The sequence below is a fragment of the Gobio gobio genome (genome assembly GCF_949357685.1).
Source record: "Gobio gobio genome assembly, chromosome: 4".
Lineage (NCBI taxonomy): Eukaryota > Metazoa > Chordata > Actinopteri > Cypriniformes > Gobionidae > Gobio > Gobio gobio.
Window position 1 is genome coordinate 24,774,151 of NC_137100.1, and position 23,497 is coordinate 24,797,647.

The 23,497-nt window shown below is 39.7% G+C and overlaps 1 protein-coding gene across 2 annotated transcripts in view; it reads right to left on the bottom strand.

The window, feature by feature from the left end:
* setbp1 (SET binding protein 1) overlaps positions 1–23,497 on the bottom strand; it is an 84,790-nt gene that overhangs the window by 7,163 nt on the left and 54,130 nt on the right. For both annotated transcript variants that reach the window (XM_079814327.1, XM_079814328.1), the window contains exon 3: positions 743–4,082. In XM_079814327.1, coding sequence (XP_079670453.1) covers positions 743–4,082 — 3,340 coding nt within the window. The remainder of the gene's footprint in view (positions 1–742; positions 4,083–23,497) is intronic.

A 23,497-nucleotide genomic window follows, 5' to 3' on the forward strand; every position in this document is an offset into this window, starting at 1 on the left:
AGCATATAAAAGCCTAATTTTGCTGCAATTTATTGCATGATAGCCATAATGCCACTGGCAAGAAATGTGACTGCCATAAAAAAGCAATTCTGTCAAAACATGCTTATCTAAATCTGTGCTTTAAAATCAACACAGATGTACACTTAGGTGGGATGTATGTCATATTTCTCTGTTTAAGTATAACAAACTAGCTCTTTGAAGCATCGAGTTAATTCATGGAGGTGGGTGGTAGCAGGCAGAATGTGAGTCATCCTCATAGTTCCCTCTAGGGGAGTGAAAATGTAATCTAACTGTGCCTTGGGCTTGCAATTCCCCTTCAGTGGAGTAGACTGGATTCATTAAACCTCTGGCTTCTCTCCAGCTCTTTTAACAAGAGGCAAGGTTTTTTATTGCATGTCTGTAGAATATAAATCAAAACGTGTGAATAATATATCTCTAAGAAAAAACCATTGGCAGGCAGGGGCGATAGGGAGGAAAGAGAAATTTGTGAATTATAGTTGTCTCCATCCATGCATTACACTTTGCTTGCCAGATGCACTGAGAACAGAATACAAAGTGCTCAGAAAGCACATTTGTTTCTCTTGATTTTGTACTTAATAGCAGAACATGATTTCACTTGTATCCAACTAATCACTGTTTGGTAAAGAAAAATATTGTTAATTTATAACAAAAAAAAAAGAAAGTGAATCAATATCTTGTATGGATTTGTCAATGCATTTAATGGAGACAGATATATTTGTACCTGCTACAGCTGTGTTAGACTGGTACATCTGCTCGGCCCTCTCTTCTCGACCTCCTTGGAAAGACGCCATGCTTCCTTCTCTGTATGCTGCAAAATCCTCCAAGCTATGCCTTCTGATGTGAACGCTAGAATCATCATCCCCTAAGTGCTGCCCCTTTAAGGAGTCCAGCGCCTGGTCCTGGCTGGCTCGCAGGCGCTCGTGTGGTTGTCTAGTGCAGATGTTAAGGAAGTTGTTCAGTGTCTCTCCTCGAGTGCGTTTACAATGCTGAGAGTCAGATAAGGATAATGATGAGAGCGTGTCTACTTCAAAGTAGTTCCTGGAAGCTTTTGGCGAAGCATCTGTGCTTTGCTTGCCTCTTTGCTTGTCCTTCAGTTTGGACAGAGAGTTCTTCTCGAGTCTCTCATTCAAGAGGCTGAGAAAGGCAGGACTCTGTGTTCCACTGAAGAGCCCGCCGAGGTCCTCCCTCTGTGGGATGTACTGATCCTCTTTATGTTTGTACTTGTGCTTGTGCTTGCGTTTGTGGAGACAGACACTTCCCAAACAGCTGCTCGAAGGGTGATGGGAGTCGCTCATTCTAGATGAAGGCATCTCATGTGGCATATTCTTCGCTCGAAGTCTGCTAGGAGCAGTAAGACTGGAGGACGCACCAGGATGGAACTTTGGTGGAGGGACTGGTGGCCTCATGAGAGGAGAGGCTGAAGGTCCAAGTGCATGAGATAAGTACAAGGGAGAAGGGTACTGACCATAATAGCCCATGTTTATCATACTTGTGGCAAGAGGCATGGATGTGTAAGGCATCGCGTAGGGTGCATAGTAATTGCCACCAGGCACTGGGCAGCCAAACCCTTGAATAAAAGGCATCTTTGATATTGGCTCGTTTGACTTGGCTGGCCGACCACGCCTCCTCTTTGACTTATCAGAGCTCCTGCGAAGATAGTGCACAGGGTCGTAGGGATAGTATGGCATAGGATAATAGTGATCAAAGTTGAGACGGAAGATGCTGGGATAGGAATTCTCATGGTAGAATTTGTAGCTGCGGTGAGAGATTCGGAAGACCTGGAATTTGCTAACCAGCTCCTCGAGGTCAGCCATAAACTGCAGATCGTCCTGGCTCTGGAGGGCCTTGCGTTTCCTCCGATGCTTCTGCTTCTTCAGGCTCTCTTGAGCAAAGAAATTTTCCACAGCGACCGCAGTGACACGCTTCTGGTAGTGCCCCCTCACTGCTTTGCTTTTTGCCTCCATAACAGCTGCCTCGGTGGCATCAAAACTGCAAAGATCAAACGAGTATCTCCGACGGGATGCCGGGCCTTTCTCGGTCTGGTCAGATGTGCTGTTGTTGTCGGTGCCAATTCCACTATCACTAGGAATTGTCTCTTCACTGTGGGACTCGCTAACTGGAGACAGTGTGACTTCTTTGATGGACGCCACTTCAGAAAGGTGGGATGGTGAGTTGGCCATTAGTCTTGGGGGAGACAGCTTCCAGTTACTACTGAGCAAGCCTTTTTGCGTTTTCGTGGGCAATGCACTGATAGGCTGTAGATTTGGCATTGTCTTCAGGTCATGCTGGCTGGTATCTGTGGTGGCAAGGTGAGCTATCCCACCTGCTGCAGAGTGAGAAGAGAGGGACTGCATGACCCTGGGAGAAGGCATTCCGGTTGTGGATGATGTATTTGAAGGCACTAGAGGGTTCTCGAAGGGACTTGAAATAGGCAACAAGTGCTTATCACTGGCTTTGTGCTCATTTTGCTGGGCTTGAAGATCAATTCTGGGCTTCCTTCCCCGTTTTTTGCCTATGTAAATAGTCCCACGCTTGCTGACATTGATTTGCTTGCCAAAACGGGCCTCGATTGTCGATGCCACGGTCGTCATGGCATTTGAAACCGGAACATTGGACTTCAAGGCAAGATTGCCAGGATTAGAAGTGGACAAAAGTTCATTCAAAATGCTCTGCATCTTGACCAGTTTCATTTTCTTAGTTGCCCTCTTTTTAAGGACACCTTCTTGACTTGATTTCTTCAGTTTTAACTGCTGTGCAGGAGGGGATTTGTTGAAGGCCAACTGCACTAATTTTGACATATTATGCTTCTTCCTTCTTTTTGAAGTGCTGGATGAATCTTGGGTGATAGGGCTAACTGGGCTTGTTGCGGTTCCTTCATGAATTGTTTCCACAGTAAGTAACGGCTGTTTTTTGGGCCGTCCACGTTTCTTTTTCACTGGAGTAATAACTGTCAAACTGTTTGTGTTTGTGTAGAGTGGGCTCGACGGGGTAATAGGGAAGGCAGAGGGTGGCTCTTCAATGGACAAAGATTGATTCAAGTCTTTATGAGGAGTGGAGCTCTGGGACTTTAAATAAGACCACCTGTCCTTCACCTTTGATAGCCTACCCTCTGTTTGCTTGTCGGCATCAATCATTGATCTTGGTCTCCCAGCTGGTGTTTTCCTCTGTCTATTCTGAAACATCTCAACATCATCAGTCATTGTCCCAGCACTGTCTTCCTCGCTCTCTCGTAAGTTCACACCAAATTGTTTTGGTGCAATGAAATCTATTTTCTTTGTCACTTTAGGTTTTGTGCTCCCTTGGTCTGTTTTATCAGTCTTCTCAGCTTGCTGTGTGGTTTGTGAATCAGATAAGTTATCTTCAACTACTTTTCTATTTCTTCGCTTTTTACTCAAAGATTCATCTGCGTGATGGGTGCCACAGCTTGATGTTGTCTTACTCTCAACATCTGTCCTACTGCTCGACTTCTCAGGCTCCTCGGTCTCAAATTCATTTTTATCAGTTTTGTGTGGTTGTCTTTCCTTAGTACTATCTTGGTTTTCAGTATCTCTGTCCATCTTTTTGGCCCACTGAAGGCCTAAATTATGTGTGGCCGGGACCTTCATTGGCTCTTTCCTACCATATTTACGTTTGACGTTCCCAAAAACTTGTTCAGTGACTTCCTGCAAGCCTCTGTCTTTGCTAAAAGAGAACAGACTTGAGTCAGCTGGGGGACTCATTACTGTATCAACTGGAGATGATGCTAGTGTGTCAGTGCTTGGGGAAGACATGGCAGATGCAAAGAGACTTCCAGATGAACCGTCTGTGAACTTTTTAACTTGAGTTTTCGAGATTGATGTGTTGGGCTCTGACAAAGGTTTCTTATTGGTGCACGCTGATTCTCTTTTTGATTCTTGTTCTCTCCTGTGTTGATCTTGGTACACTACATTTCCAACAGTATCCAACGGCTTTGTCCAGTCAAGGTGGTGAATGTCGTTGCTTTTAGACTCATGCTTTGGTTTTGTGCTCTCCATCATCACGTTGTCAGTTTTATTCACAAGTTTATAAGGCCTCTCGTAGGTCTGAAATTGAAAAACAAAAATAAAATTTAGAAAATAGACAAACGTTATGTCAAGATAATATTACGAAATATTTGAAGAGTAAACCTACATATGCTCTTCATTCTCTTACACAAAGTATATTGACAGAGAAACATTCACACCTATAAAAAAAAAAACTAAAAAAAAAAAAAAACCTAGCTAGGAACCTACATGTTGTTACTGATAACAACTACTGTTTTGCTGCCAAGTCCTCAGCTTGTGGGCCACACCTACTGAAAGCATATAATACTGTGCACCATTGTGCAAGCCTTTGAGACTTGTGGTTTGGTCTGTTAGAAATAACGTATTGCAAGATCAGCACTTGATACTAGGATATGTTCTGTAAAGCCATCCTGTTTTCAAAGCCAACAGCTACAGGCGGTAATGAAGTTTAACCACAGTTTTGTTTTTCAGCAGGTCAACTTCCATTTCAGAGCTCTGCAGCTGAGGCTAAGACAGTATATGCTGCGGTTTCAGATTAGTTTACATCTGGGGTCCCAGTGTTTTCAACAGGCTCACAACAGGAAAGAGACAAAAAGACTAAATGCAAAATGTACCTTTAGAAAATACAAATTGTACCTACTTATATTACTGCATAAAATAGAAGAAAAATAAAAGACAATTTTTTTTTATTATGAATCATTTTACATAGAGTTTTTAAATGCTTAAAGAGCTTTAAAAAAAGTTGTAGAAATAAGTTACGTTACTTTGGCACTGACATATCTGATAACATCAGATGAAGATAATTTAGTCTCCTGGAGTCTGGTTTGTTTGGGTCACAGCACAGCAAATGAAAGAATTTCTGACATAAACCAAAGAAATGCATGGAAAGACAAATGTGGGAAAAGAGTTTAGAAGAGTTTAAGTAAGTCCCCTTGAAAGATGACATCCTGGAGTGATGAAAGGCCTGTCTTTAAACAACATTGAAAGTGATCTGAACTATGAAGAAACCACAGAGAAAAAGCGCATTATAGAAGCTCACAACTACATCTCTTACTTGATGTAAAATCTTATACACTTTAGGTATGACTAACTAATAACTTGGTGCAAGGTTTTGTAGGTCATTTTCTAATCCGGACCATTTCTAAGGTGTTCCGATGTACTAATCCAGGTTAGTTAGCGACAATCCATTGAGCCTGGCGATGTGAGCTCAAATCACACTTGCACAATTTCCCAATTCAGTTTCTCTCTGTTTACCCCTCATTTTTTATGAATAGTTGTTCCAACAATGACCAAAAATAAAACCCAAATCTTTAAAGTACAGATTAATTTAACTGCAGTTTGTTTGCCTTTTAAATGTATTTCCGTTTAACCTAATTTGAGAACAACAGGAGCTACCTTTGACAGGTTAAATGACCAGAGACAATTATGGAGTCCACTGGCAAACCTTATGTTGACCTGCCAACCTCTCACACTATTTGGAAGAGCTTTATGTTCCTCCTGTAATCAGCCAAGAGCAATGCATCACTTAACTCTTAACCAGCTCCTGAAAGAGCTCAGGCAGGCAAGACTTTTGTCTGCCGTGCACAGCCCTCACCTAAAATATCTCAGCATGCTTTGGGAAAACTTGCATGTGTCCGTGTGTGTTTCAGGAGTCATCCCTCAACCTAATCCTCTCCAATATCATTCAATCAGTAGTTTTTAATTAAAGGGAAGCAGACATTAATGAGGGATCACTCCTCTGCCAGCCTTGTCCTTTTTATTTCCCCCATCTGTGAGAAACTGCATCACCTTTCAGATTCCTAATCCTGTAATCCTATGAGGAATTTGCGGTCTCCCCCGGCCCACAGGATACAGTCTCCGCTGTTGAATGCCAAGTCTCCTGGCCGCCCTTTAATTTGCCTAAATGGCATTATACACCCCCCCCACAAAAAAAACAATATCTGAGGGATATGGTGTAACCTCGACATTGAGGATGTCAAAGCTATTCTACAAACTCACTGGGAAACTCAATATCCGTCATCTTTATCGTTTGCATGTCATATTCCATTTCTTTCATCAGAATAAAACACTTCCAGTTTGTAATCTGACATGAATATGGCACGTAAATAGAGTTACCTTTCAAATAACAAGTGTCAAACCTACAATTCAAGTGAATTAAAATCAGAAAAAGAAAATTATGAAACTGGAGATGGTGTTCAGAAGTTGTACGTTACAAATATGCCATTGCTCGGTGTAAATACACCACAGAATATTGTGTCAATGTGTTGACAGTGAGTCCCTCACCAGATAATAAAAATCTCTGCAGTCATAAATGACTTATGAGCCCTCTAATGAGCACTTCCTATCTGTTGTAAACAGAGCAGCAGTTCTGGCAGGGCCACTGGGCAGTCTGGCGCAGTAGGCACCAAATCCTGGCGGACACCATTGCACTCAAAGCCCAGAACTGCAGGAGACGAGTCAGTCTCAGACCAGATAAACAGACAGGGAGAAGGCAGCCGAGATTACAGAGTCCCTTGCATAATAATAAGATAGGTTTGGCATCCTCATGGAGCCCTCGATACCCCCTTTTTTCCCCCTTCCATTTCTTGCTAGCTCTTGTTGTTCTCTTAATTCCCCCCCCTCCATCACCGCCATGGTAATTGGCCAGCAAAAACCTCATTGGCCTCTTATGTGTTTGGTAACCATGGGATACTGTGAGTCAGAGCCACCGAAAATAGACAGAAATGCAGCGAGCCAAACATGCAACTTTGCCCGACTGATACCCGGCCAAACTTGCTCTACCCTCCACTAAATCCTGCCTGTCCTGGTGCAAGAGCTCACTGTTTGCCTTTCAGACTGACAGATGAGCAGTCCACGAGTCTGATGCTGGATCAACACAGCTTGGCGTGACTCTGGAAGTTTGGACACATCCAAACTTTGACAAACGATGCAATAACACTCAAACAGCTTGTAGAAGCAGAGCTGCTACACAAATTGCAACCAGCACACCACAAATGCAATATTCTGAGGGGTCATTTCTTTCTTTAATGTCATCCCTGAAAACCAACAAGTTTAACATAGCAGGTCAGCTTTGTTTTCTGACCAAACTGCAGTGTGCTAGCCATGGGGCTAATTGGTCAAATTACAGCCTTTGTAACACAGTCTCAGTAACACTTTCTGAATTGGTTAGTGAAAGCCAGTGCTGACTTGTTAGACAGCCCTCATGCCATGGTGGCCATGGGTAATGTGACACCTGATTGAGGACAACACACACCTGGATAGAGTGTCAATCACCTGATCTGGAAAATCTAGCTCTAGTTACAGGACTGGAGGCATCTTTAAATCCATCCTCGGACAGTCAAAATGCCCACTAGTTTGACACAGTGGATTACAAAATGTAATCTGTGTGGAAACATCTGATGATGCATGTATGATGCATTTGACTGAAGTACATGCTTGTCACAAATCTAAAAGCTTGAATTATGTTATCAAGAGTGTTTAAGTGCCTCATAAAAGCTTTGTAATTGTAATAGCAATTTTAATTAAGTCATGTTATATCAACAGATCAAATATCATTTTGACATAATGCACTGTATACAAGCAGCCTGTATTCGTTTACAGTGGTTTTTCCCTCATTGTCTCCATATGGGCACATAATGCTGCCAATTGAAATATAATTTGCTGTTTTTTAGGCTTAAATATGTTAAAGATATATAAGTAACATGACATTTTAGTGCTTAGGCGAAGTGTCAAATTATTATCAATGTAAAATTAATTTTAATAACATGCAACCCTTTCTACTTTCATAATATATGTCATTTATTTATGGTTGAAATGTTGCACGTACAGTCAAGCCAAAATTTATTCAGACACCTTCAACATTTTCCCACATTATCACAGTTTATTTGCAATAGTTTAGAAAATGGTAAGAAAATATGACAAGAACTCAAGAGTTAAACTGTGTCAGAACAAATTAATCTTGATAATGACAGATAACTTTGATAGAAAGGTATTTAATGGATTACAATCAACCAAACAGCTGTTAGATTTAAGTACACAATTAGATAATACCAATTTAGGTCAACCTTTTACCAAGCAATGCTTCATTTTGTTCAGTCTGTGGTATAAAAGGTTGCATTAGCAATAAAAAAAAAAAATACAAAAAAAAATTGCAAGCCTGCAAACTTAGTCGGAAAAAAATAGTAACGTTAGCTAAAAACTATCATTTTTAATGAATGTCAATGGAGGAGAGGCTTCACTATGCTGAATAAACCACTTTTATGAGGAAATGGCTTATCCTTTAAATGAATCGACAGCCTGTCCACTAATCTTCAACATGTTTGCTCTTAAACATTCATTTTGGATTGATCTATTAGTTTACACTGGAAACAATGCTGTTTTATAAGAGAAGTCACGGACAATTGTGCAGCAGGTTTTATTCCGTTTACGGCACTTCTCATTCATTTCTATGGTATTCGCGAACAGTGATTGACTGTGTCACACAACTCTGAACGAAACTCAATGATTGTCAAGGCTGTAATGTGATTGGTTATCAAGGCACACGTGATCCAAGTTAGCAGTTACGCTTTCTCCAATGGTAAACCCACGGATCCTAGTATCTCCAAATATTAAGAACATCCCGGAGCAGGATTGGACACCCCAGGGTTATTCAATGAGGAAAAAATCATACTGGAGTTGGCTAAAACAATGGCCAAACAGCTATTTGGCTATCGGCATAATCCATGAGACAATAGCTTATCAAAATACTTTTTTTGAAAAAAAAGTATTTTGAGAAGCTATTATATTTTGAAAACAAATTACAAAAACTAAAATTTTTCATGAATCATTCAAAAAAAAAAATCCAAGAACAGGCATTAAGAAAACAAATAGTGTAAATTTCATGTTGACTTTAATGTCATACTGTATAGTTAAGATACTGTCAAGTCTATAATACAGGAATTAAAATGTACATAATATTTAAAAACTAGCAAACATAAGGATCTACTGCTGATCTACTTCTCCTCCCCCAAAAAAAACGCTCAACGCATGTCTCGTTAGAGAATGGTTTACGTTTAACTTTTGGTGTACGCCACCATGAGTCTTTGCGAATACATCAGAATTAGCATGAAAATGAGCTATTTGACAAAAGAAACAATTAGCAGCCATTTCAATTTCGCACTCTCTCAAGTCTAATGCTTTTAATGATGAATTAGATTGATTGGAGGAGAGGGTCAAACACAAACGAGCCCTTCTCTCTCATTGGCTACAATGCTGCACTCTCTCATCTCTTAATTTGGCTTTTAATACTATTAGCCTCCGTAATCATGGCAATTGGCTTTAAAGTTCCAGTCACGCTGTGTGTTTGTTGGTGTGAGGAATAATTAATTATGAGCAGTCCCACCAGGCCCTCTGAACTCATCTGCCCTGACTGATTAACAGACCGTAGGCAGCAACGGCAGAGTGCTCAGTCTGCCGCTAACATATAAGAGATAAAGCTGCCAGCATCGTCGGAGAGATGATGATAAAAGAAAGTATCCCAATCACCCTCCTCCCCAAGCGTTTCTATCGGTTGCCACGATATCAACGATTGTTTTTTTACTCGTCACAATATAACAAAAGTTCCTCTTTCTTCACAGAAGACCCATCTGGATGATAGTTGTTCACAGACGAAGAATGAGAGGAAAAGATGGGCTCATTCCGAGGCCCATTATAAAACGTTAAAGGATACGTCAAGTCGCGGCGTTAACAATGTATCTGGCACAAACTAAATAGAGCGCCCAGTTTGTAGCAGAGATGCTGCATGAATCTGTGAATGGATAATGAAACATTTGTGGCGGTTCAGAGGCTGAATAGAGGATGATAAAGGACATAGCAGCATTCTGATGCCATCATGCCATGTGCCAGACGCCAACAACTGAAGAAGCTCAGACTCTAGAAACATCTGTGTCATTTAATGGTTGCTTTCCAAGCCAATCCACTACGAACAGCAGCTCAAGTGATAATAAGAAATCCATTGAGTGCCGCTTTACTGGTTTATGGCCATTGTGTGGAGAGGGGCAGAGTCACAATGACAGACAGACTCACAAAACAGACATTTACCAGTGGATTTATTAAGTTTATTAAGGCTCTAAAGGTCTGGTTGCTCTATTGCTCAACATCTTCCATCGCCTGCAAGAAATGTGCAGAATCACTGATCCTACATGAATGCTTTAAAGAAACTGCTAATTGAAATCAAAATATTTACAGAGAGAAAGGGGTTTTTAGTCCATTCTTAAAAAAAAAAATGAGGCAACATGGCGAGCAGGACATCAGTAAAATGAAGTATCCTCCACCTGCACTAATGAGAACAGTCAGCAGGGGTCATTAGCAGGAATCATACAGCTCCGTGACTAATGCCTTTCCACAGCTGCGTTCAGTCTGCAACTGGACTCTTCAGGGTTTATGACTAACCTCCATATGTGGCATAAATGCTGTTTGTTTACTACTAAAGTTAAAGAAATACTTCACAATACCAAGGCAAATTAATTACACCCAAGCTTTAACGCTCTGCGGTTTATAATATACATTTTATATATAAGTATTCTAACTTATTAGACTTGCTTTAGCGTGATGTATTTACTGCAAATCTTGAGATTTGTATCTTTTCAGTAGAAATGTGAGTGATGCCTGTCTGTACAAAACACTATCATGATACTAGTATCATCATGCAGGTAATGCAAAGACGAAAAGTGGACGAGTGCCATGGAAAACGAAGACAGTAATACACCTCGTAATAACGAGGAACTCAAGACACAGGTGAACAACATAATCAGTAACTATGGAAACAAACAGGCATATAAGAACAAAGGGGAAAAAAACTAAACCCAGGAAAACAAAGAAATACAAACTAAAAGTCCTTGGAAACAGAAACTAAAAAACAAACCAAGTGTTACAGCTATGTTGCTAAGTGATAATGAGTGGTTGTTAGCATTATGCCAGGCAGTTGCCAGGTTGTTTTAGGTAGCTGATTAAAAAAAATACTTCTTTCACTCGTTTTATTGTCTGATTAATGAAAATCGCGTTATAACTTACAAAAATACAACTACCATTCAAAAGTTTAAGATCGGGAAGATTTTGTCATTTTTATGAAATACGTCTCTTATGATCACCAATGTTGCATTTATGTGATCAAAAATAAGTAATATCATGAAATATAACAATTTAAAATAACGGTTTTCTATTTTAATATATATTTTAAAATCAAAGCTGAATTTTCAGGTCGTTATACATCACTCAGAAATCATTCTCATATGCTGATTTGATGCCCAAGAAACATTATCAATGCTGAAAACAGTTTTTGTGGAAACTGTGATACACTGTTTCAATTTGAAATAGAAATTATAAAAATGTCTTTACTGTCACTTTTCTATTTAATCCATCCTTGCAGAATAAAATTATGAACAAAAAAAATCTTACATCTTACTGGCCCTAATCTTTTGAAATACTACACATCTCAACCAAGTACATGATTTGAGGCATCATTCGCATTCGTAGCACAACAGTGCAAGACAAATTATGCTCTGTGAGTTTAATACTTAGGGTGAATGGTTTTGAAAACCTCCTAAACCAAAGTATGAGCTGTAGTAACTGCACTGTGACCTTACATTTTGATGTATTTCAGCGTCATGTAGTTGACACACTTTGTGGCATATAGCCAGGGGTCATTATGTCGTCACCCAGTGCTTTCAGAAAATCAATCAGTCTCAGACTGTTTACAATAGATCACTTCACTAAATCCCCTTATCCAGATGAAGAATTCCTCCATTTGGCATTTCTAGTGTTTGTGGAATGCACCGCAGGAATGAGAGAGTGGTGCGGCGGTAGAGGTCTGGGGGGAGACTGAGGGGCAAAGGCCTGATGAAAACCATACCTCGGTCACTTCCATTATCTACAGAGAAAAGCCAAGACTTTTTTCTGCAAGTGGCCGTTTTATGCTGATTTGAGCTGAACGTTTTCTGCTGGTTGGAGTTAGCTTTTAATCTGGATAGGTGAAAGGTTCTTGATCGGTATATAGATGGACGGCCTCTGTTCACCTGCCTGATCAGATACAGCCAGACTAAACACCATTAGTGAGACAGATAGTAAATCACAAACTTCAGCCATGCAGAAAGTCATGTATCATGACGCAAGAAAAATGTGAAAACTTTACACACTGTATTATCTTTTTCTCACAGTGTTGCATCAATATATCCATCAACACAGTGTTGTTAAATCAATATTTTTCTGTTCATGTGTGCATATCATTATACATGATATGCATTGCAATATATTGAATATTACATAACTGTATCAGAAGGTATCCCTAGTATCTACCGATATTCCAGCCAATACTGATAAGCCAAGTTTCACGTTATGGTTAATTTTAAAATCGTATAATATTTTACTATTATTGTATATAATAATAAATACATTAAAAGTAAAACTACAAATTAAATCAATCATTTTAAATGCTAAAAGTGAATTTCAACATTATAAATGTACATGAAATTGGATATTCATTTTAAGATTCACTTAAAATTACATTTAATAGTGGAATTGTTAGTATTTTTAAAGAGTAACTAAATGAGTATTAGATGATGGCAAAGCCAATCTAAATGTAAAAATACGGGAAATGAGCAGCACAATTAGATATCCAATATCGACAGATATCAATAAATGGAAAACAATTCTCTAATATCAGTTGATAACCAATATGGTAATGATATATTGTGCATACTGGTCAATACCAGTCAAGTCCCTTTCAAGGAAACTCAGTTCACTCTGTGGCCATATATGCAATGCTTCCGGGAAGCTATTTTGGACATCAAGACCCAACTCTATCTACTTGAATGGAGAAATATTAAAAAATCAAAAAGTGCTTGCCAAATTCACATTTAACATTTCAAATCAGCAATACAATCTGACATGAACTCCCCCATAAATGTTGTTTTCACATCCTCAACAAACGGTATATTTCAAGCTGGTAAAGCCAATGGGCATGTGCAGTCCCAAGAGCGCATCTTAGGACACTGACCGTTTCTATGGCAACCAAAGCTTCTAACAGCAGTTTCAGTGATGCGACGACTTCACCAATTCATATTTTTATGTCACGTGACTGGTGCAGAGACCTGGAGGGCAAAACATCCACAGAACTGCAGCAGAGGCCTGTCAATGTTCTATCTGTTTCAAGCCACATATTTCAATCATCTCTCAGAAAAAGAAAAACAAAATATACGTGAAAAAATGCAGGTTCTGGGCTCTATACAAAGACAGTGATATTAAAGGAGCAAATTCAGTATAAAACTTATTCATGATGCATACTATGTATACAGGCAAGGAGACAGGCAAGTCCAGAATAGGAACGCAACCCACAAAATTAGCACATTAGGAGGTTTCTTCATGGGAAATGCTTAACATGAAACCTTTGCACTATGCATTAATTTTCAAGTGTACCATAGTATGTTTTATTAATAAGGTTTATACTGAATTTTGTCCTCCAATATCACTGTCTTAATGCATTAAGCATGTGAATTAATTTAAAGCATTTAAGCATTAAGCATTTTCCTTGGAATGACCGTATATGGGAAAATGCTTAATGTATAATTTATCACACTGCGTTCATATCTTGAACTTAGCTGCTTGCCTGTATATAGTGTGCATCATAAGGTGTATTCTGAACATCACTTTCTTAATACATTAGTATTTTGTTCAAAATAGGTAGAAATAACTAATGGGCAGTGGTGGAAGGCCAGTGCTACATAGTCACAAAAGTTTTTCATTTGCACATGTTTTTTTAAGCCTTGCCAATTTAAATATTTAAGCGCAAGACGACGTGAAAGAAAACTAAATTCAGTACTCGCATGCTGTTTAATGCCGGTTTCGCACTGCACGCGCAAGCAGTGCGGTGGCAGCGCAGAAGATGTGCATATGGAGAGGGAGCAGCTGAACCGCGACTTGTGTATTGCAAATACAGACAAATATCGTCCATTTTGTCACATTTTCCAGTGTTCTCTTCTGACCCGTCTGTCTCATGCTTTGATTTATGATGGGCATCATATAGCTGCTGCAAATGCGACCGTGTTCCCCTCTGTCAAAAACACATATGCATATAACATGCTGGATATATATATAGTTTACATGATAAAAGGAAGCTTAAAGTTAAGATATGCCTCTAGTTTTAATAATTTAAACGGGCCTTTGAAATTTGGCCAAAAACTTCTGGCAGTGATGTGTTTTCGTGCATTTTTTTTTCTTCCCAAAGTGCTGGATGTCATAGGGTGATTGTGAAACACTAGGGTTGGGTATTGTTTGGGTTTTTTACGATACCGGTGCCAAACCGATACTTTTAAAACGGTACCGCTGCCTAAACGGTGCCTGAACCGATACTTAAAAAACAAAACAAAACATGACATTAAAGAATGGCTTTTAATTGGGGGGGGGGGGGGGGAGTATTTTAATTGAACAATTTATTAAAAGTTTAAAGTATACTTAAATATATGAATATAAATAAATACAAAACACAATTTACTTAACAAATTCACAGTAAAACCTAAGCCACCTAACCTAACTACAATAGGCCTAATTTAACATTAAATAACATTTACACTACAGTACTAATTACAGGAAAGTAGTCAATATTTTTGGTATGCTACAAACCAGCTTTAAGGTTCAGCATTATTTTGCAGAAATTGGACCATATTCTCTGGCTAAATATTTTAGAACGCATCGCCTCATTGTTTCCATGGCCACAGCGTCATGCTTCTCACATGACACATAGCAGCCGCAATAGTGCTGTATGACAGCTGTATCGGGTTTATTTCTTTTTTTTCTTTTTTATTCAAAATATTTATAAACTTTTTAGCTATGTCACAAGCTATCTGATATTCTGATTTTCAAATATGTGAAAGTGAACGTGTGTTAGTTGATCTATAATGCGTGATGGGCGATCTGTCGGATTTCCAGCACATGAATTCATCCTCGTCTCACGAAATACAAGTACGTAAGTGACCGCTGAACTGGGAGAAGAATAGAGTAAACTATATAGTTACTATATAATGTGTATCTGACATGAATAAAACACGTACTCAAATTATAACTGTCTGAAAGGATTGTTATTGCCGCTTCCATATGTTACAAACTAGTGTGTAGATAAAACTCACAAAGGCGAAGGAGAACTTGGAACAGGAACTTTAATATATAATTAACTCAGGAACACTCAAACACACCAGTAAACGGTAACGTCGACGGACAAACACTGAGGGGGAAACTAAATACACAGAAGCAAACAAGATAATTAACAAGACACAGCTGAACAGAATGACCTCATAATGACAGTGATGAGGAGATGGCGGGAAAATTGAACAATGGAACAAATGAAAAGACAAGCAAAACAGACTAGACATGTAACACCATAGACATCAGTGTGTATTTTTTGCTAGTACTTATGAGTATTTAAATGTCTGAAACCTAAAATAAACATAGTTGTGATATGTGACGAGCGCTGAGCTTGTCTGTCTCTGGCTCGGCGCTAGCCAAAGCGCGAAAGCATGTTTGAATTTAAGTGGCACCGAAATCTACGTTCTGAATCGGTCCGGTTACATACCGGTTATATAGGTACCAGTGCCAATATTTCGGTACCCAACCCTATGAAACGCACAGAACACTTCAATACATGATTTCATGGTGAAATTTTTTATTTTTCATGTTAATCAGGTCAATTTTGATCAAGAACAATACACTGTGGATTTAATTCAGCACAGTAAAAATAAACTCAGGGGCGAAACGAGCTCTGCTCCCGCGACGCGGGAAAAAATACCTGCTGCTTACGGTCTGCTAACGTGTGCAGTGTGAAACCGACCTGAGAAGTTTTGTGTGCGCACACATCAGGAACGTGCAACCAGAAAGCCGTGTCTCAGACAGCACACGAATTACGCCATCTTGTGTTTGAACTGACAAATTCACACAAAATTATGTAAAAATGCCTATCTTGGCGAGTATCCTAGTACACATAGTCAGTTATGTCTTAAGTGAATGTAAACTGTTGAAAATGCATGTGTAACAGTGTATTGGATCCTTGCATTTGGTCTGAAAGTGACAGCAGCCTGATATAACTGACAGTTTACTTGTCTCTTTAACAATATTTTAAATTTATAGCAAATAGTGTCATAACCTTATTTATTAAAGGGGCTATATGCAACTTTTTCCCCAAAATAAACGTAACAATAGCCTTTTTATTTTACCATTTATGACTCAAACATCTCCTGATGAGCATACTGACACCTTGTCCGCTCACAGTGGGTGCACCTATAAGCCTGTATCCTATTTTTCCTATTTTCTGGCAGGTCGTTTTTTTCCCGCGCTGTCTGCGGATGTGACGTCACCACCGCTGCGAGAGCGAGCAGAAAAATAAGAGCAGTTCCGTTTTTTGGCCACAGGTGTCAGTCGCGAGTTTAAATTTCAGAAAATCAGTCAAAAACAACGAACAATAACAAGGGCTATTTTATATCATTTATTTATTACTTTCATGTGGTGGGGCTAGTGAAAATTTTACAGGGCAAGTAAAATTTTGAACAAAAAGAAAAAATCCTTAGTGTTGAGTGCTTTATAAGGATGTGATGTCACGTGAAAACTTTTAATTAGCAATTGTCTCTAGAGGCCGAGGCTCATATTGCAAGTTGCAGTTCTCCCATTCACAGTAATAGGCCTACATGTTTGTCGATACCACCACTTGAATGAAATCTTACTAATAGATAAAACCTTTATAAAAGAACATTATACAAGTCGCATTTACATCTGATGTATTTTGTTATTTTAGAAACTGAACTTTGGGTTACAGACTAAACTCCACTAAAGAACAAGATGCCTCCAAAAAAATAATAATAATAATAAACTACCAACTCTAGAGAATAAAAGCACCCTTGACATCTCTTGCCTCTCTCTCTCTCTCTTCCACACTCATGCATGCACACACACACACACACACACACACACACACACACCACACACACACACACACACACACACACACACACACACACACACACACACACACACACACACACACACACACCACACACACACACACACACACAACACACACACACACACACACACACACACACACACACACACACACACACACACACACACACACACACACACACACACAGACTAGTTTCTTTGCAGCCCTTTATTTGGCAAAACGCCTGGTGGCTTGAGTGTTTCATTTTTCCTGTGTATAGGTCTGGGCAGATGTCCAGAAAGGCCTCGGCACAAAGAGGCCGAGAGAGGGAGAGAGGAGAGGGAGACATACTAAGGAGAAAGGACAGAACAGACAGGAACAGGGGAGACGAAGCCCCCCAAACTCCCCTTTTCTTTCATAACTATTCCCTCCAAAAACTGTGAGTGATTGATATGATCCTCACATGGCTCCCTTGGCTTTGAAACAACCCTACACCCTCCTTTCTGCCCCAGTAAACCCCTGCCCTGCCCTCGTACCCCCTCCACTATCCACCCCTTTTCTGCAGTGGACCACCCTACCCTGTGGGAACAACGCTGGGGAAGAGATGTCCCCCTCCCATTCTCCTCAGCGGACCCCCTCGGGTTCCATTGAGAGCGGAGCAGTCCTCTCTGATCTGGCCTGCTTTGTGTGACAGGCTGACAGGTCCAGAGCAAACAAACAAAATGAATACTAACACCCCTTTGTGTTCGCTTCCCAACGAGCGGCACTTAAGGATGGGGGGTGGTGGTGGTAAGTGCAGCCTCAGGAGAGATGACAAAGGCAGGGGGGGGATAAGAAACTCTGGACCCTGATACCACAGACAAAAATACCCCCATGCCACTGCGAGAATAAAGAGCTCCATTTAGCCGGCCCGTGGGGCACGGCGTCTCAAGGTGCGTCTGGCCTGATGTGTGTCACAGGCTGGACAGTGGTGGGCCAATAAGGGGCCAGTAAGCCTGAAAGTTTGTTCCCTCCGCACATTCACAGCCCCTCCATTCATGACCTCTCGAGTGGCGCTCTCTCATTCAAGTGCTGGGAACAAGAGTAAGATATTACACGGCTCAGAACTTCAGCTGTGTGATAAGTTTATTTTGAAGCTCATCTTGACAACTTCTGTTGCTCCTCAAGCACGATCATCTTGAAATATTGCAAGAAAGGCAGAACTACAGTGAAAATGGTTGGTCGTCTGTCAGAATGTACAACGTGAGCCACTGTAGTTGCCTAAAATACAAACACTTCATGGAACAAGACACATTTGCACTACACATCAAAACCCATTTCAAAAACACCCACATGATTGGTGGAAGAAATGCATATAATGAAACGTTACATTTCTTTTGTGTGTGAAATTACCTCAATTTTCTAGCAATAATGTGGGTAATAATACGTTTGGCCGCTGCTGGCTCATTTCACCTGGGTCTTCAATGGTTTTGCATTTAAATGACTCAAGCAGATGTTCTGAGACAAGTCATCACTGCCAAGACCATGACAGACAAATAGGCCCGATAAAATCAATAATTTTTGTAGAAAAATAAAAGGATGGCTTGTATTAATAGTTGAATCTGTGCCTTGAGCTCAAGCAAGCTACTAATGCTAACAAATAAGTAAAGTATTCAGTGCACTGTTATATTCATACATACATATATATAAATATATAAAAATACACTGCCATGGTACCAACAAAATAATTGATTTGGAAGGGAACATTCATAAAATGGATCAAGGAATTATCTGGTCATGAAATATCCTGAAATGCAATTGAAATGCTTCAAATATGAAGAATGGAGGTCAACTTAAAAAGTTTCACACAAACAAGCACTGAAGGATATACAGTTCTTAAAAGTCATTTAACCAAAACCCACAAAGCCCCACAGGCAGAACGTGAAAGGGCCAGGCAGCCATTTTAAGAAAAGGAAATGATCCAAGGTCTCTGAGATTCTGGGTTATTTCAGTTTGTGGAAGTGCTTCAGGCACCAAAATGTCAGGATGAAAAAAAAAACAAACAAACGCACAGACTTGATGGAATGTGTTCTTCACCACAAGCCAAGCACTGTGTAATTAACACAACGTGATTGCAGAAGTATCATAGGGAGCAATTTAAAGCTACCATATTTTTTTCATGTACTGCCCCTGTGGGATCACTTTACTCCAGTGTGAGAATAATAAGAACATCAGTTTCTGGAGGTAAGATTCTTTTCAATCAAAAATGGTACTTTACTGACTCTAGTCTGAAGAAATCCATTTCTACACTTGTGTTCTAGAGGGTTGCGTCTGATCACCTATAGCAGGTAGATAGTTACTTCCGTGCCAATGTTTTAAAATAGTCTGAATGACCGTACCCCCCCCCCCCCCCTCCCCTGAATTTTTGCATTGTACTCAAGTGCTACAAAATGAATACACTTGACAGACCCCACATTCTCATAAACAGTCTTGGTTTATGAGATCAAATGACTTCTGCTTAGATTGATTAAATGTTCAACACCTTTTCTAAAAATAAAATGTCCTATAAATGTTTATGCAATGCACAACTGCTCCTTACTGGGTTTAAATTTGGCATGTAACATTGATAAAGACAGAATGACTAGTCACACATTTCATTGGGCATCTATGACAAATCCAGGCAGACACATTCCTCAGGGTAATGCTTTAAAAAAAAATTTAGTTACACTTGGCAGTACTCCTTCAGCCCAAACAGGAAGAATGGAGAAAACTGGGCCATAATAGCTTAAACCAATAAAAAGGATTGCTTAGTTTCTATCCTTGAGTTACTGAACAATGGTTGCTTTGTGACAGTGAGCACTTGGCTCCCAGGCCGCTGTTTTTCCACTCGATATCGATCTAACCCAAAAAAAGAAAACCGAAAAAAAAAAGCACCTGTGCATTGGAATACAGGACAAGAGGAGAAAATGCTAAGCAAATCGGAGCTTAAATCTGCCTCCACAAAATGCATCTATGCAGGTACAAATGATCTGAGGGGAAAGTATCACATAGTGATAAAATCAATGACCTCAACTTCTCAAAAGCGCATAATGTAAGAGCAGATCGATGCTGAAGCTGCACAGTCATAGTTTAAGTGCCTTCAAATGATGACCCACAGGCCAACTGCTCATCACATTTCATAATCATGTTTCCAAAGAGTGAATGAATGTTAGCTGACAAATAGAGGAAATAACCTTGAAAAAGCAGTAATGACAGATGACCTTACACTAGACTTGACAAGATAATGCACTTTCGTCTCACGTAGCTAAACATTTGACTCAACAGCAAAGTCTGATCCACTATTAGAGCTCTACACTAAAAAATTACTAAGGAAACATTGACTAATAAAATGATATATTAAGTCAAAATACTTTTTAGTTGCCAAATTACAGAACTGCTCGATAAAGATATTTTTCAGAAGTGCTTCAGTTCATTGAGTGCACAGCTTTCGAGCAATTCACTGCAATCTGTTTGTCTGACTTGTAGAGCAACCGATCACAGTTTTTGTTTAGTTTTTACATGCTGATTAGGGGTAGGGTTATATGAAATAGTCGATACCACAACTATAGACAATAATAGAAAACACTCAATTGACTGCACAACATCAGACCACAACTAGTCTCGTGTAGCCAGACCATCAGCCTGACGGAAGAAGGTCTGGATACCATAACAGCTTTCATTGGCCAAGGACCGCCCAGAGGCCGTCTGAGGATGTGTAAAGCAACCAATCACAGTTAGTTTTGTTCAGTGTCATGTTTAGGGGTGTGAAAATGTAATGTGCCTAGCCTACAATAGGGCTGGGCGATATGAAAATATTATCATATATCGTCGATGTCTCGCAAATATCGCAGTGTCGATTATAACAGTCAGTTACCAGACAATCATCGACAATATCAGGAAAAATGACAAATATATTTCACAAAGCCCCATAGTTACCATACACTTATTTATTCACATAATAGCATGAATTAAATAATTTCTAACTAGTAGTTAGTAGGGTTGGGAAGAGAAAAAAATACTTAAGGTCAGGAATCAAATACTTTTTACAAAATAAAAAAATGTTGCTTATCGATGGCTGTGTGCGCATTTTAATGTGATTTTCAAACCATTCTTTAAGCGCAAGATGATGCAAAATAGAACACGTGCACTTTTTCTGTGCTGCGCACACATCCAAAGCGAGCAGAGAGCCTTACCTTACCGTTTTTGCTCATGCAGAACAAACCAATTCGTTTTTAATTCCTGAGTTTAAAAACAATGCTGATAAGTGCTTATTGTCACAGTTGTAAACATGACAGATCTCCCAAAAATCCTTTAGAATTCAACCAGGACAACTTTGAAACTGCAAGTGTTTCCAATTTTTAGTGCTATATACCCCAGATATTCAGCCAATGGTAAGTGTGCATGATGTCTAAGACTAGTCCACAACTATCTGTACAGAAAATACAGAAAAACTAGTGGAAATAGGTGTAGACTTTTAAAGGATAAGTTTGCCTATTTTCAACCAGCTTTGTATTGTTAAAACATATGTAGTATATGTAAATGAACAATGTGTTACCTGTACCCAGATATTCCCATTTATTTGTCAGGTATCCAGCAGACTTTTCACAGCTCTTTTTGTGAAAACTAGAAATCGGTCCACAGATCTACAGAGGGGCAGAACCAAATGGGTGTTCAAATTTTAGGCAAAAGGGAACACCACAGCTCTTTCTCCATTTTCTCTAGTAATATTTGACCGTTTGATGATTGTCTCATCTTTAAATAAAACCTGGTTGTCTATGCAGTATAAAGCCCATCTTGCCAGCTGTGAATTATTCCTTTAATTAGAATTTCATAAAAGTAACAATTGTTTCAAAATATAACATAGAACTGCTCAAGGATCTCTCATTTACTTGCAACAAAGTGCCTGAAACAAAACTCAAAAAGAATATCTTTCAAAGATTTGATGCCACTAACCTGGGAAAAAAAAGTAATCTAAGCATATCCAGAGATTAGTTCTCCCTTAGTAGCTCTCAATGTCATCCTGGTATTTTGTTTACCTTAAACAACTTTGTTCCCAGGCGAACTGATTAAAAACCCGGAAGTTGCGCAATGCCAGCCAATCAGATAGGAACTGGCACTTTTAGCAAACTCTTGCCAGTTTTGAATGCAACAAGCATCAGACAGTCAGTGAACAGACAGTAGGCGGTCTGTGGGTGTGCCGTCTGAGGCTGTGACTATTTTAGGCTGAACATTTGTTTAATGAGCAGGATCTTCACTTGTTTGCTGTCACTTGGATCCGAGAAACTCAATCTCTCTTTTCAACCTAGAAATGTGTGAACTCAATTATTTAAAACTGAAAAACATATTAGATAAAACCCTATCAAATTCAAGCAAGTACACTTTAGATTTTAAAGTAACTATTCGAATTATGAAATGAAGTGTCTTAAATATTAAACTTTGTTCATTTGCACAAAGATGACCAATATTTAGCATGCACCATACATTAAAATTTCAGTACTATAATAACATCCATTTCCTTCCCAGATCCTCAAAAGATCAGTAGAACATGCCGTCGGTTTACTGTACTTTCACCTGAACACACACCCATTACAATTTACAAACCACCTTCTTCCCAGTTTGCACCCACACACACGCCTCCCCCACCACCCCAATGCATTGAGTGTGTGGGTGAAAGGTCACGGTAAAGTAGCATTCCACAGAGAGTGAGACACAGCCCTGTGAAAAGAGGAGAGGGGGGAAAGGGGTTTAGTGTCCCTAATCCCACAAGAGACTGGAGGATTTGCAAGGACACCCAAACCATTCCTGGTGAAAAGCTACGGTTAACAGCTCGCCCACAGCTCCCACAGTGTGTGTGGTCAAACAGTACCATCCACTGGGATAATATCATCTTCACTGGTCATAAGTCCATGGGCATGTAAAACGACATGATTTGATTTGGAAACCACAGCAAGGCTCATCAGCATGAGATACTTTGATCACCATGAGTCCAGGTTCACAGGCATGGCTGTATTTTCTCATGAGCGGAGAGCGGCCTGTGGAATAAAGAGGCTCTTTCATGGCTCTGGGCTGTTTGAGAGGGCCACTGCATTGGTTTGCTCTCCCTGTTTTATCTTAACAATTAGACTGACACTGAATACTCTGAAGGGTCACTCCTGGTGTCACACTAACAAAATACCCAACACAAACACCATTCTCTTCATTTGTCCACCATGCTTTTGGCCCTTCTCAGGCCTCCACAGTAATTGTTCATCTTTGAGGACAAATCCTGCATATTAAGTACTTCAATGAGAGTATTCATTTTCCCCCCGACCAAAGGAGGGGACACCATCCGAGAGACAGAGGCTGCTTTTGTAGGCCAGTTCAAAATGTCTCATGTGTTGGTGACATATTGCTGTACCTGTATATTATATTTGTCTGTCATAATAAGTAAAAACAACAGTTGATAATATTGCACTGAGGGCACAGCATGTCAGTAACA